General features: G+C 40.9%; 1 protein-coding gene across 1 annotated transcript; it reads left to right on the top strand.

The window, feature by feature from the left end:
* The first annotated feature begins 2,272 nt into the window (after positions 1-2,272).
* Positions 2,273-15,231, top strand: rundc3ab (RUN domain containing 3Ab). The gene is made up of 11 exons (XM_079493114.1): positions 2,273-2,434; positions 5,636-5,751; positions 5,858-5,985; positions 6,834-6,919; positions 7,369-7,458; positions 7,696-7,776; positions 8,966-9,131; positions 10,641-10,798; positions 12,532-12,651; positions 13,021-13,124; positions 14,015-15,231. The coding sequence occupies exons 1-11, from the start codon at positions 2,328-2,330 to the stop codon at positions 14,155-14,157; spliced, it is 1,299 nt and encodes a 432-aa protein (XP_079349240.1). The 5' UTR covers positions 2,273-2,327; the 3' UTR covers positions 14,158-15,231.
* The last annotated feature ends 98 nt before the right edge of the window (positions 15,232-15,329 follow it).

Raw genomic sequence — 15,329 nt, 5'->3', positions numbered from 1 at the left:
CACAAGCCACCAGTCACTATTGCTGTCTGCAAGATAAACATCAGCCCAATATGGTGGAGACGTGGTTAAGAATATTCATTTCACAGCAAAAAGAGCACTCAAGTATATACAAGTCATGGAGGATCTATGCCCAAACAAGATGTATTGCTGGGTGTTCTTGTAACCATTATTTTGGTTACATTTGTACGCTCAGACTTACAAATGGATAAATTAACAATGAGGATTTTGCTGTAACCTATATTTCTGCATCTACGGGTTCACGAGAAAAACTTTGTTGTTGAACAATTGTTGTTTTTAGAACACTGTGAGGAATTGAAATGAATTTGTTGCATACCACTACAAATACAAATGAGGGGTGAACAGGCCTAAAGTAGCCACAATGCTGTCATTCAATAATGTAGTAGGCTACATAATAGTCAAATACAGTAGAACAAATATTATGTTGGGGGGGGGGGGGGGGGTGTTATGCCTTTATTTATAGGATAGTTTAGACGGACAGGAAATGGGGAGAGAGATTGGGAGTGACACACAGAATCGGGATTCAAACCTGTGACACTGAGTCTTATGTGCCCAGACCACTATGCCAGCTGCCCAGGCCAGTGGAACAATATTCTCTGCTAAATTATTTTAAAAGAAAGATTATTAGCCTACCATAAATGCCAGCTCATGTCAGGTATATAGGCCTTCTTGTGGAAAACAAAATGATGCATCTCTGCCCCCTGTTGTTCAAATTAAAACATTACAAGGTGGAGTATTCTGTGATTTTCTCACTTTACTGTGAATGACAGAATGAGCATATCAAATCAAATCCATGAGATCATCTTCTAATTGGGAATTGTGCACTTTTGTAAGTAGGCTACAGTGAACCAAATTGCCTGTAACATGGGTCATGGAGCAGGACAATTTTTAATTGCAAACTAAATTAAAATGCACCATGTAATGGTAGCTAGATATAGCTTTATTTCTTAATTTCCCCTTTTTGAGTGGTGCAAACCACTCCAACAACTGGCTTTGTTAGTTTACGTGTCCACGTGTTTGTTCGTACCAAAAAAATCACACCCGTGTGAACTGAGTGGTGTAAGGTTTTATATAGCATGATCAGCTGTGGTCTGACGTAATGTCTAAGGTATTATATAAGGTAAGGTATTATTTAGCCTCACACCCGCATGTGATTTCACAACTGGCTGTTTTTGTGCAGAAAAAATGACCATGGTTGCTACGGTCATCCAGTTCACCCGGGTGTGATTTAATTACGTCAGAAATTATTTTGAACATAGCAACCAATGCTCATTTTTTTCTGCACACAAAAGCCAGTTGTAGGAGTGGTTTACACCACTCAAAAATGAGCATGGTTGTTATGGTCACCCAGTTCACCCGGGTGTGATTTCATTACGTCAGACATTACGTCAGACCACAGCTGATCAGGCTATATAAGACCTTACACCACTCAGTTCACACGGGTGTGATTTTTATACAGTATGTAGGATCTGACCAAGCAGGCCTACTCCCTCCCAGCCAGACCCTAGCCTCGATACCCAGGCTTTCATAGCCAGACCCTAAAGAAGAACAACCCTCTGTCTCCCCAACTTATGGCACTGGCAGAAACCCATAAACTTGATGTTTATAAAGGTTGTCAAATCAGAATTCAGCTGGCTCTGGCAATGCGGCATGTTCCAAGGTGGCTGCAATTCGAAACTGGCCTCAGTAAAAAGTCAAAGCTTTATGGTACATATTATTTATTTTAGATTTCTAACCGTTTATAAAGTTAATGTTAATGTTAGTAAAGTAATCAATCAATCAATCAATCAATCAATCAATCAATCAATCAATCAATCAATCAATCAATCAATCAATCAATCAATCATGTTCAGGCAACCTATACAATGGGAATGGGGAGTTGATGACGTTGATGATGACAACGACATCACACTAGACTACCTCAGCAAATTGCTATCAAAACGATAACCCATTTACTGTAATGACTCGTCATGTTTCTAGTCTGAGGTCATGATGAAGTAATTAAAAGGAGGCGAGCTGAGAGAGGGAGGAGAAAACAGAGGGTTGGATCGGAGGAGGAAGAAGAGGAGAGTCAGGCGACAGAGACAATTTATCACTGTTGTTGGGGGGGAGGAGGCCTAATATGCTGTGACCGTGAGGCATGCATGTGCCATGGTGAAGCGTCAACAATAACAAGCTGAGAGGGGAAGTTGCTATTAGCTTTGATGAAAGCAGCTGCCTCCTTCATTCTTTCATCCGATCCGAGGAAGGGACGCATGAAGACCGTCGGCCGGTAGGGAGGGGTCCCGTAGCCTACACTCCTGTACTGGATGGAGCCAGGTTGTGTGCAGGCAGCGATGGCTATGGGAGATGTCGCGAAAAAGGCATCCACTCGCAATGTGTCAGTGGAGCGGAGAAACCTGCTCACCGTCTGCAGGTAACCCTTCATGTTCATATCATATGATTTTGTATAACAATATTGGTTGTTATAGAAATGGCTTATCGCTATGTGCATTTTGTTTGCGTTTGTGTTTTGAACAAAGGCGATGCTATTTAGCGTAGCCTATAATGCTGATTCCTATAATATTTAAAAGCTCTGCTGATGTAAGTGTCTATATGTCTCAAGACTAACTTGCTTTCCGTGTTGAGTCTGTTGACTGTGGTGCTTGTGCCTAATAAAAGTCAACAAATATTTTCGAGATCCACGCTTATAATAAGCGTTTAGCCTAGCACTATAGGCTAGCCTACGTCATTTATAGCAAGTCCTTATTTATGAACTTAAACATGAGGTCGAGAGGACAACGGTCGGGCAGCAATAAGGCACACCAGACGGTTTGAAGACCAGCTTTTTTGAGAGTTGAGAGTGGTGGTGTCTGCCTGTCTGGTGTGGTCGTGTCATCATCACGAGACGTTAGATTTTTCCCCTCCCTGATGATGATGTGGTTGCTATGACGACAACCTTCCGGGAGTAAGGACTAAGGACATACAGTATGGTACCCGACTACCCGTACCCCAGGGGAGCCAACCAGCAGGACACAGAGGCAGACAAGGCCTCATTAGCAGTGGTGTGTGGAGTGGACAGTAGCCTACCTACAGACAGTATAAGTACATTTATACTCAAGTAGGCCTACTGTCCTTAAGTACAGTTTAGAGCTACATTAACATAAAAAAACGAATACAAATAAAATACGAATGCAAAGATTTTACTTTTCACTATAGGCTATAATTTGAACACTTTAGTTGCAAGGTGCTTTGTATATTTATTTATTTATTTAGATTACAAAAAAACATACATTAACCAATTAAGTCTTATTTTTGGCTAACTTCATCTATTCAGAAATTGCCGATCTACAAGCTCACTACAGCTATTTTCTAAAGACACATTTTGAAAACTTTTTAAAAGCAAAACAGAAACAATGGTGAAATGGGATATCCTGCATACTGAGCAGCACAGCACTTTTACTTTTGGCACTTACTTACAATAAGTATAGTTTGATGCCAATTTTGAATACAGGATGTTTACTTACTGCGTATATCTACATTGTGGTATTGCTACTTCTACTCAAGTAAAAAGAGTACTTCTTTCACCGCTGCTAATTAGTCCTCTGGGCCTATGCATCAAGACTTAACATTATATTCCAAAGACAATTTCACTGACACCTTCCCTTATCCTAGTTACAACCGGCAATCTCCCAAGCTTGTTTTAACACCCATGTCCAAACCACATTATAAATAAAATAACATTGTCCTATAAAATGGCTTTTGGTGACTGGTAGAAATTATGTCACAAATCAATCAATCATCAATTTGTTTTAACTTCAAAAAACTACAAAACAAACTACAAAACAAAACAACAAAAAACACAAAACAAACAAGAAAAGAAAAACATCTTGACATGGACTGCTTTAGAAACTTTCAAAATTAAATAAAATAACAACCATACAGCTTATTTAAATTTAACATCTCTGTATTTTAGTGCAACGCACGCACGCACGCACGCACGCACGCACGCACGCACGCACGCACGCACGCACGCACGCACACACGCACGCACGCACACACACACACACACACACACACACAATAATTGTGCAGGCGAGCAACATTGCACCTATTTTAGCCGGGCAGCTGGCGAGCCTATGAGTGCTGTACTGTGGCCCTGATGTCTGTTAGCCCAGGGGAGTGTAAGCTAATTACTGTCCAGGATCTGATCCAGGGTCAGTTATCCTGAATCTGACCAGGGGCAGACTAGCTGAAGGAGACATTGTTTCCCTTAGAACAATGGCGAGTGAAATCACTTGGCTATGGCTTTGTTCCCGAGCCAGTGATAAGATAAGCATTGTCTTAATGGTAAAATGCACACTGGCACACACACACACACACACACACACACACACACACACACACACACACACACACACACACACACACACACACACACACACACACACACACACACACACACACACACACACACGTGAGTGGAGCGCATGCGTGTGTATCAATATGTCATGCATGTTTGTTTGTGTCTATTGTGCCATTTGTATGTTCGTGTACAGTACACAGCATAATATGCCCGAGCTTGAAACAAACTGTGTGTACCAATTCTAAAAGAGTAATATTTAATGAATCATATAACCTGCTGTGTGATATTAATACAAATGTGTATCTATAAATCTGTTACTCTAGTCTATATGGACTAATATAGAGCAGAATTATCTACAGATTTGATATGTACAAAGGTCAGCTGATCATCACACAATATCTCTCCATCTTTTTGGACAAAGCGGATTTGACAGGCATGTTCTCTACGAATGGACTTCCTGAATTATTTATTCTTAAGGACATATTGTGCACTCATGCTACGTTTGTTGGTTACCACAGCACATGTCAGCTCAGTTCATTTCCAAAAGGAAGTAGGAATGTTAGTTAATGTAGTTCATGTAGAGAGTGATGATGTGCATAGTGAGTGACTCAGTGTGATCCTCTCTAATCACACTGAATGACTGACAGTTGGTGACTGATGTTTTAAAGTGGAAACATACTGAGCCTCTTATCACACTGGTGTATATTGTCACATCCACATTTGGCATGTAAAATTAGGCAATTTGTGTCCCCCAAAAGCTGGTGCAGTCTTGGGACTTTCGTTGTTTCTGCTTTATACTCATGAAATTGACATGTCACGTGTAATGAACGATTACACCCCTGTGTGGTACAGTCGATTGGCTTCTTAGAAATACAGATAGCTCTCTACAAAGCCTTCCTTACAGTAAAAGGTTAACTTCATACACAAGCAGGCCATGACTGGGTTGGGCCATCACATGGAGGCATGGTAAAATGCATGTGAGCACACATCACAGCCATAATGGCCCTTGCTATATGATGAGAGGGATCTCATACATTTAATGATACTGAGCAGCATTACTCATTCAGTCCAGATAGCTGGCAACATTACTGAATTACTTAATTTCCGGTTTAGATGCATGATGTCACTCTAATCAGACCTTTGCTGATGTGAAACAAGCGTGACTCTGATTTGTGGATAAATCGGATCAGTGAATTTCCCATGATGACTCGATTACCAGTAACCAAACTCTCTCTCTCTCTCTGTGTATCTGTCTCACACGCCCATCCTCAGGTTCTCAGTGAAGACGCTTTTAGAGAAGTACACGGCCGAGCCCATCGATGACTCATCAGAAGAATTCATCAACTTTGCAGCCATCCTGGAACACATCCTCAGCCACCGCTTTAAAGGCAATGACTATTATGAGGTTCAAAGGACAGACTCATAAATGTTAAAATAAGTTGTTAATCTAATTATTATATAAATTATATTTATACATACATTGCTTTTTTGCAGGCTCGGGGAGCTGGTTTGATGTCCAGCGTAGTTGCTGGGTCTTCATCCGTCTGGCCTGTGCTAAACTCCCAAATAGCTGCATCAGCAGCATTGAGAACATGGAGAACATCAGCACCTCCAGCGCCAAGGCAAGGCCTACATTCGGATCTGAATATTAATTTATTTGGCAATAATACTTTTAAAATGTTTTCGAATGAAAAGACAATCTTTGTGTGCAACCAGTGCTTTTCAATATCAGAATAAGAAGAGCAGCTTGGATAATAGGCTGCTTTATTAATTGTTTCTGTGCCGCTAGATGGTAGCAGAAGTGTAGTTAAGCTGTGCCAGTGTAATCTGAGTCAGGTTAGTGCCAGTGTCGCGTTCACTTTAAGAGGATCAGTTTCATCCCCGCTGTAGCCCCCTGCACACTATCACTGTAAGGATTGGCTATCATTAGCATTAGCGCACACTGTTTACCTCTCGCCAGAAACGTTTACAAATCGGGAGCGATGTGAGACAAAGTCACAAATGACATCCGAACTTTGGATGGATGACGATCACCAAGGACAGCACTCGTAGTTATGGAGCTTTGAAAATCCTGCTTGTAACCAAGGTAAATGGAGAGGAGTTGTAAAGATCCCATAGCCAGTGGTGACGGAGGTGTTGCATAGCAACTGGACCAATGTTAAAGCTGCTTTGGGGCTCAACCGCTTCATGTAGTATATGGGGGTATAACATCCCATAGCTGGGGGTACGAATATGTACGTACTGAAAAGAGTTAAGGTGTAAGTATAGTCACACTTGTGTGAAGTGAGGAGAGCCTGAGCCATTAAAAGTCCATAGACTTGGCTGCCATATGACCTAATTTTGAAAGCCAGACGTTGGAGGGAATAGTAAGCCTGACTAACTTTAAGTGAGGGCCTGTTTGTGAGCTTCAAGGGTACGATTGAACTGAGCATTAAGATCTTCTTTCTTGACTTTGTGTGTGAACTTTCAGGGTCGAGCCTGGATGAGAGTAGCTCTAATGGAGAAGAGACTGTCAGAGTACATCGCCACTGCTCTGAGAGACAGCAGGACCACCAGGTTAGAAGAACCAGCACATGTGCCAAGCTTTCACAAGTGCTAATTGACCATATTCACACAGTGGCCTGCCCATTTTGACTTAGTCTGATAGATCTGGAATATGGTCTAGTTCTAGTAGTCATGTCAGAACCACGCTTTTCTGACGTTGATTGATTGGTGCTTTAATTGGTGAATTTCCATAAACATGAACATATATTTTATTTTATTTTGAAATGTTGGTTAGAGGATAAGCCCCTTGAGATGCATCATCTCATTTTCGAGATGTACACATCTTTCGGTATTTGTACACATCTGTCAAAAGGGAATGTGTGTGTGTGTGTGTGTGTGTGTGCGTGTGTGTGTGTGTGTGTGTGTGTGTGTGTGTGTGTGTGTGTGTGTGTGTGTGTGTGTGCGTGTACGTGTACGTGTGCGTGTGGATGTGCGTGTGCGTGTGTGTGTGTGATCTTTAGGAGGTTCTATGGAGAAGGAGCCATCATGTTGAGAGAGGAGGCTACTGTCCTAACAGGGATGCTCATTGGCCTTGGAGCCATAGACTTTAGGTATGTAACCTTTTATTGTGAAATGTATCTTTATCTTTATCTCAACTTTATCAGATCAGATCTTATTTATTTGAATATCACTTCCTGGAAAAAACAACAACCTGTTAGCACTGTATTGGTCATATTCACATTTTGCTCATACATCCTTGGTGCCGTTTCCCACCCCCTGAGTTTGACATAAGAGGAAAATGGACAGTGTGGTTTCTTGGTGGATTTCATGGTACTCTCTGTCCGCAGTTTCTGTCTGAAAGGGGAGGCCTTGGATGGCAAATCAACGTCTGTGATTGACTATACACCATACTTGAAATTCACACAGAGGTAAAAATGTATGACATGTGCTGATGCCACCATTTCACACACAACACAAATTGTCAATGCAAAACTCGAAGTGTCAGCTAAAATCACTTTTTTTATTAGGCATTTTGTATTTCTGACATAACTTCAGAATATAATTGACAGATCAATGACTAAGTAAGTCATATAAAACAAAAAAATTAAAATATTTTAGCTAAATCACTTTTTGATCTGATCCATTACTCTTACCGGAATTTCAAGACTAATAATTGTACAGCTATAGCAGTTTCTAGGAATTTGTGTGTTCTAGGAATTTGTGTGTTCAGTCCAATTACAGAATGGGACACTAGGTTGACATTTAATTGTCCCCACACAAAACCAAACTCATTATATAAATATTTAAAAAAAAATCACACCCGTGTGAACTGAGTGGTGTAAGGTCTTATATAGCCTGTCTGACGTAATGAAATCATGTCTGACGTAATGAAATCACACCCGGGTGAACAGGGTGAACATAGCAACCATGCTCATTTTTTCTGCACAGACTAACAAAGCCAGTTGTAGGAGTGGTTTACACCACTCAAAAATACACAATACAAAGACACGCCTACAGAGGTGATGCTACAAAATGCCAGGCCATAAAATAAACCAACTACATTCCATGGCTAGATTTTTGACAACATGAAATGTAATTTCAATATATATTAAAGTATTGGGGAAATTCACTGATACCACTACTTCCTGGCCAGCAAGGCTACTCTGCTATAAGGCCTATGTTGCTGTATATAACTAGCCATATCAGGCTAATATAGACCTAGTTCATAAACCACCATCATTTTTGAGTGGTGTAAACCACTCCTACAACTGGCTTTGTTAGTTTACGTGTCTGTCTGTCTGTCTGTCTGTCTGTCTGTCTGTCTGTCTGTCTGTCTGTCTGTCTGTCTGTCTGTCTGTCTGTCTGTCTGTTCGTACCAAAAAATGAGCACGGTTGCTATGGTCACCCACAGGTGTGATTTCATTACGTCAGACCACAGCTGATCAGTCTATATAAGACCTTACACCACTCAGTTCACACGGGTGTGATTTTATTTATGACAAGGGCAGCAACTTGGAACAGTAAGATCGAAGCATGCTATTCAGTTCTGCTATTCAATTCTCAATAAAATGTCCTTTAAACCTTCTTGCAAATATTATTTGTCCGCATCACCTTTAGCTATGACTACCTGAGTGACGACGACGACAGACAGAGTGTTGACAGCAGTGCAAGTGACGACAGTGTCCCTGAGCATCCCTATGTGCCGTTGCTCGCTGACGAGGAGAGCTGGAGCACCAAGTGCCGCAAAATGGAGCAGAGATTCAAGATTGTCTACGCTCAGAAGGTGGGAAGCCATCTTTGGTTTCATAAAAAGCTCAATAGATTTTTTTATATATATAACTTTATTTATAGGATTTTTCAAGTCTTTCAAGACAAACAACGCCACATGTACCCCACCCTCCCTGGTTCCCTTTGATTGATTGATTGATTGATTGATTGAAAACTTTATTGAAAATTAATTCAAGAGGATACAGACACAAGAAAGCTGTTAGGCTTGTTTCCGTTGTGGTCCTTTTGGGGAACGGGGACATGGGGAGTAACAAAACAAAACAGACAAAAACAAAATTCCTTTGTATTTTGCCCTGACCCTGTTCCCTTTGGGGAAGGGGGGCAGGAAACAAAGACATAGCAAGAAACAAAAACACAAAAGGGTACAAAAACCCAACCAATAACCAATAAAAACTAGATTGTTTTTTTTTTTTTTTTTTTTAACCTATTCTAATCTAAAAGGTCAGTACATGGATTTAAAAATGTAGGTCATGTTCCCTCTCATAAAAGACAAACAACAACATCAATACAGTAGTACAATTGAACGACGGAAATAGGTTACCACACATCCAAATATCTCTGTAAACAAACATGACAAATAAAAAAGTACAATTGAAAGAGTTCGAGAGGAAGCAGGAAAAATATGTCGTGGTAGGAAAACCCTTATTTCAGCTGAGATACAGCATCCCCTCCAGGATCCGTGGAGGTGATTTTCATGAAGATGGGTCTCTTGCAAAGACATGATTTCTGCACCCAGAGATTTCTAAAGTGCAAATATACCAGTACGTTTATGTGTTCTTTGTTTGTTTATTTCAGATGTTAAACAATTAAGATTGAAATTGCTTTAAATGTGAAGGAGAAGGCCTATAAGTGCTGTAAAAGGTAAAAACCGTTCAGGGCCTTAAGTGGCATTCCCCAGGCAGCTTATTACAGTAAAATTACAGCAATGTGGAGTAGACTATAGGACAGACATACAGTACAGTAAAGAAAGGACTCTAGATTAAAGGTTGAATATAATATTTATTGATATCTCAAATACTCCCTGACTCAGCAAAAAGCTATGTCAGGCATGAAGTATGAGTATGAGTATGAAGGACCCCAATGGAAACAAGCCATAGGCTTTCTTGGGTTTAAATCCTCTTAGCCAACCTTCTATTGGACTATATACTTTCCTGTACCTTTTTCTGCAAACTGTTAATAAAGTATTCAATCAATCAATCAATCAATCAATCAATCAATCAATCAATCAAATCAGTACAAAGACTAGGTGAATGTATTCTATTCGTCCATTGAGAAATGTAGACCCTGGTGTCAGGTAAGACAACTGTCAATAAAGTTATTTGAAGCATATCCCGCACGCTATATATATATATATATATATATACACACACACACACACACACACACACACACACACACACACACACACACACACACACACACACACACACACACACACACACACACACACTCCCTATATACAGTATACACACTCAAACATACACATGTTGGTATGTGCTATCAGGGCTATCTGGAGGAGCTTGTGCGTCTGCGGGAGTCCCAGGAGAAGAACATGGCAGCAGAGAACAAGAAACTGAAGGCCAGGTTGGAAGAGCTTGAGAGACAGGGCCAAGAAGAGAAGAGGGAACTTGAGGCCATTGTCTTAGAGCTACAGGAGCAACTGTGAGTGCAATACAATGAATGAATGAATGAATGAATGAATGAATGAATTACTTTATTTAAGTGTTATGCCACCTCGTGGCTCATCCCTCATGGGATTATATGACACATTTTCATACAGTTACAATTATTCGGATATACACATCTTTTTACACTGGTTACCAGTAATGCTGATCGTCTACTCAACATGAATACAACAAAACAAAACAGAACAAAAATAAACAAAACAAAACAGCCCTTACTGGCTGTACTTTTTCTAGATAGTTTGCCAATTTAAAAATATATTTTTCAAATAAACGGCTGATAATTGTGCATAATTTAAATCCATCATATTATCATAGTTTATATTATTAAACAGTTTTTCTCTGACCCTCCCATAAAAGGGACAATACAAAACAAAATGATACTCATTCTCTATTTCATTGAGATCACACATTTGACAGATTCGATCTTCTTCATCCAACCCAACATAGCGACCAGTTTCAATGTAAAGTGGCAATATACCTCCTCTAATCTGAGCACAAAGTGATCTTTTTTTCTTTGGTAAATTAAATAAAACATAGTTTTCAGTGTCATAGTCATATTTAATTTCCCTATATGTACGTGATCTCTTCTATCCAGGTATGTTTGATCTTATCTAGAAGCGTCTCCCTTAGCCCCACAACATTAACCTGCTCCAATCCGAGGAAAACATCTTGAACTCCACATTCCCAGAACATGTCACGCATGTCCTCTATCCATGGTCCATTCTGTTGTTTGTCCCAGTTAAATAATTTCTTTGTTAGTCTATTATCAAATCATTCATGTTGACTAATCTGTTCCACAACCTGGCGGTGCAGACCTTCCATCGAACCTCACAGGGCTCCCATCCCATATCTCCTGAGACTGCTGCCATTGGTGCATATTTATGTACACCCAGGAAGTATCGGAGGGCTCGGTTATGTACAGCTACACTCTTAGGGAATCTCCCATGACCCCAGACTCCAGCACCATAATCTAGAACTGGGTAAACACATGCCTGATAAAGTGTTTTGCCAATGACTCCACCTAGGGCTCTGCCTGCAGACTCCGAGAGGACTGTGGAACCATGGACAATACACATGTATTCATATAACTGCATGTGAATTGCATACCTAAAGATGGTGGCCTCTTGGCCATGCATCATTCCGTGAGGGGTTAGCATCTGCATGCCTCTCGTTCATTATTGCTTACTGAACTAGCCCTTACATTGCTTATAACAACCTTAAAAGACCATTAAAAGTCCAATTACAATATATGTTGTAAATAATCATTTTCCCATTCATTTGATTGACAGACTATTTTCAGCCTTAAAATGCTGATAGCAAAACTTTCACGAAGAATAACCTCCCAGTTATATTTGGCATATTTGGTGAACCATCACAAGCAGTTGTCAGGTGTCGACAAGTAGATTTTCACTGATATCAACTGAATCTGATATGAACTGAATCCAATGAATCCTCAAAAATGAATGAAACCACTGTATGCTTTGGAAGATGGTCGGCAGTAGGTAATAATAGTCAATGGGTTAAACATGCCAGACCAGAGACCACCAGTATATACTTTACTAATTATGGTGATGTGTGTACATGTCATGTAGGTCAGAAATAAATAAATAATAATAATTTAAAAAAAAGCTTTAATGGGAGATATCTCGGTGTGTGTCGTTGTGCTGGGAGACCTAACTTTTGATTACATTTAATCCTTGTGTTTTTCAGGACAAGCCTGATTCCATGTGACTCTAACCATTTGGCCAAAAACCTTACAATCCCTTTGGTCAACCAATGGCCAACACTCCAGCCCTACAACAACCAAGTGGACAACAAGCTATTCCGCAGGTACAAAACATCTTACTTCTGTGGTGAAAATGACTTATGAGTAATACAAAAATCTATATTATATATCTATATATATATATATATATATATATATATATATATATATATATATTATTGTCCCCTTCCATTTTTTTCCTGTCCTCACTCATTACATTAACAAAGTATAACCACGTGTGTGCATTCTGCATTGGACCAGACCACACTCATATTAACAACTTTAGCCTGATATTTATATTTAGTCATATTATACTGTCGCACAGAAAAAATATTTTAAGAGCCTATAATCACATGTAACAGCAGGTTGAAAGTGGTTAAACCAGGTTGCAGCTACATTGTTGACCATAGTTGTTTTCCTTTGTGCACCTGTAGGAGGAGCTTCCCCAGCTCTGAGCTTCTGTCAGTGGACGTCAGCCTAGATTCCGACTCCCATAGGATTGAGGGCAAACAGAACGGAGGCGCCTGGTGCACAGCAGGTACAGCAGACATACACGCCTTCTGATGGTCGCATTATTTGTTTTCATGGAATGACCCGTGAACAAACACACACAAGCAGGCTAGCATGCATACGTTCAGTTGTGTGCATACGTACATGTTCACAAAAACACACACACGCACGCACGCACGCACGCACGCACGCACGCACGCACGCACGCACGCACGCACGCACGCACGCACGCACGCACAGTCGCACACACACACACACACACACACACACACACACACACACACACACACACACACACACACACACACACACACACACACATTTGAAATGTTTATTTATGTCCACATAATGAGAAGTACAGGAATACCTTGTACAAAGGACATAAACACTGCCAGTGCAGTTTGACAATAGGAGAACAGCCAGTTACAACGTGCATGGACGGCAAAGCATCGTTACATACAGTACAGCTGACATGTCGGACATAGGACAGCAGACATAAATCATGGATAAAGGAAACAACGCCTCCTCCAAATTGAGCGGCTTCCTATAATGGCTGGAACTGAGCAGTACCTCGCTAACTGCTTGGCTCTCCTTTTGGAAAGGCCGGCCATTTGTAAGCCCCTCACAACCAACTTATGCACATGCCCTAGGCTGCCAAAGATAAACACTAAAAGTTTACATCTGTAGCCTAGCTGTGAGATGGTCTGCACTAGCTGCTGATACTTAAGCACTTTGGTTAGAAAGTGGATATATATACACACGCACGCACGCACGCACGCACGCACGCACGCACGCACGCACGCACGCACGCACGCACGCACGCACGCACGCACACACACACACACACACACACACACACACACACACACACACACACACACACTGATCCTCCTGTGTATATTCCTCCCTCCCATCCAGATAAGGACTACACGCCTTCTATGATGGGGCTGTGTGGATCCTTGGCCTCCCTTCCAAGCTGCAAATCTCTGGCCAGCCTCAAGTCCAGTGAGTGCCTCGTCAACATCAGCACAGAGAACAGCCCTGCGCTCTCTCCCAGTTAGGGGGCGTCAGAGAAACACTGCCAACCACCCACAGACACTGAGACAATTCAACGTGAAAAAACAGTTGGTGGAAGGACAGATGCTTTTGTGGTCCATTTAAAAGTCCCTTTACGGTTTCTCTCAGAGCCCAGCACTCTGGCAAGTTACAAAACACTGTTCTGCAAGCACTCTCTAGGTTTACGATAGCTTCTCTATCTGGGACTATAAAAAAGACAGGAATAGCTGCAGTACTGCCCAACAACGACCCCCTTCAGTTTCACTGTCTTTCATTGTTGTGACTTGATTACTGACCACAAACCAGTGGATGTTCGACCTCTCTTGCTTAATGCTGCTCATTCTTACAGTATGTGATGTATTTGTCCCCACTGACCTAAGCATTTAAACTCCCTCTACACAGTTGTAGTGTATGTCCATTTGTCTGTCTTATCAGTCTGCTAGTGGTATCTCATTCTGTGCACTGTATGCACTGGCAGAGCAAGACAGATGAGCCGTTATAACCTTTTAGAAACATCCAACGTAACAGACTGTTTAATTGATGTAGGAGAAGTGAATGGGGTCATTTGTCTCATAAATGGTACTATTGAGTTTTACGATCATGTGCATGAGTTATTGAGTCGAGGTGGCTTTGTGTTCTTACAGTAGGATCAATGAGGGGTTAGGCCTTATTCAGTGAAAAAGGTGCATTGCAACTATGCAGACTTTCATGTGACTTGTCCCACAAACCTGGCTTTATGGAGTCGTTTGTGCTGGACTGAAAATGAGAATTGTGTGTGTGTGTGTGTGTGTGTGTGTGTGTGTGTGTGTGTGTGTGTGTGTGTGTGTGTGTGTGTGTGTGTGTGTGTGTGTGTGTGTGTGTGTGTGTGTGTGTGTGTGTGTGTGTGTGTGTGTGTGTGTGTGTGTGTGTGTGTGTGTGTGTGTGTGTGTGTGTGTGTGTGTGTGTGTGTGTGTGTGTGTGTGTGTGTGCGAACACTGTTATTTATTTGCTCATTTTTGTTTTGTGTAATTTTCTTTTTTTTATAGTATCATTTATTTTATTACTTAATTGTTTTGTTGAACTTTCATTTCAATTACTATCAATGGAAGTTGGGGTGGATCATGATATTTAAAACTGCAATAAACCTGCTTTTATTTTTAAAACATTATTATGCATGTGTGCTGTGTATTTGCAGTTG

This window comes from Electrona antarctica, assembly GCF_951216825.1.
Source record: "Electrona antarctica genome assembly, chromosome: 22".
Lineage (NCBI taxonomy): Eukaryota > Metazoa > Chordata > Actinopteri > Myctophiformes > Myctophidae > Electrona > Electrona antarctica.
The sequence above is the reverse complement of the archived record's forward strand: the minus strand, read 5'-3'. Positions and strand labels throughout refer to the sequence as shown.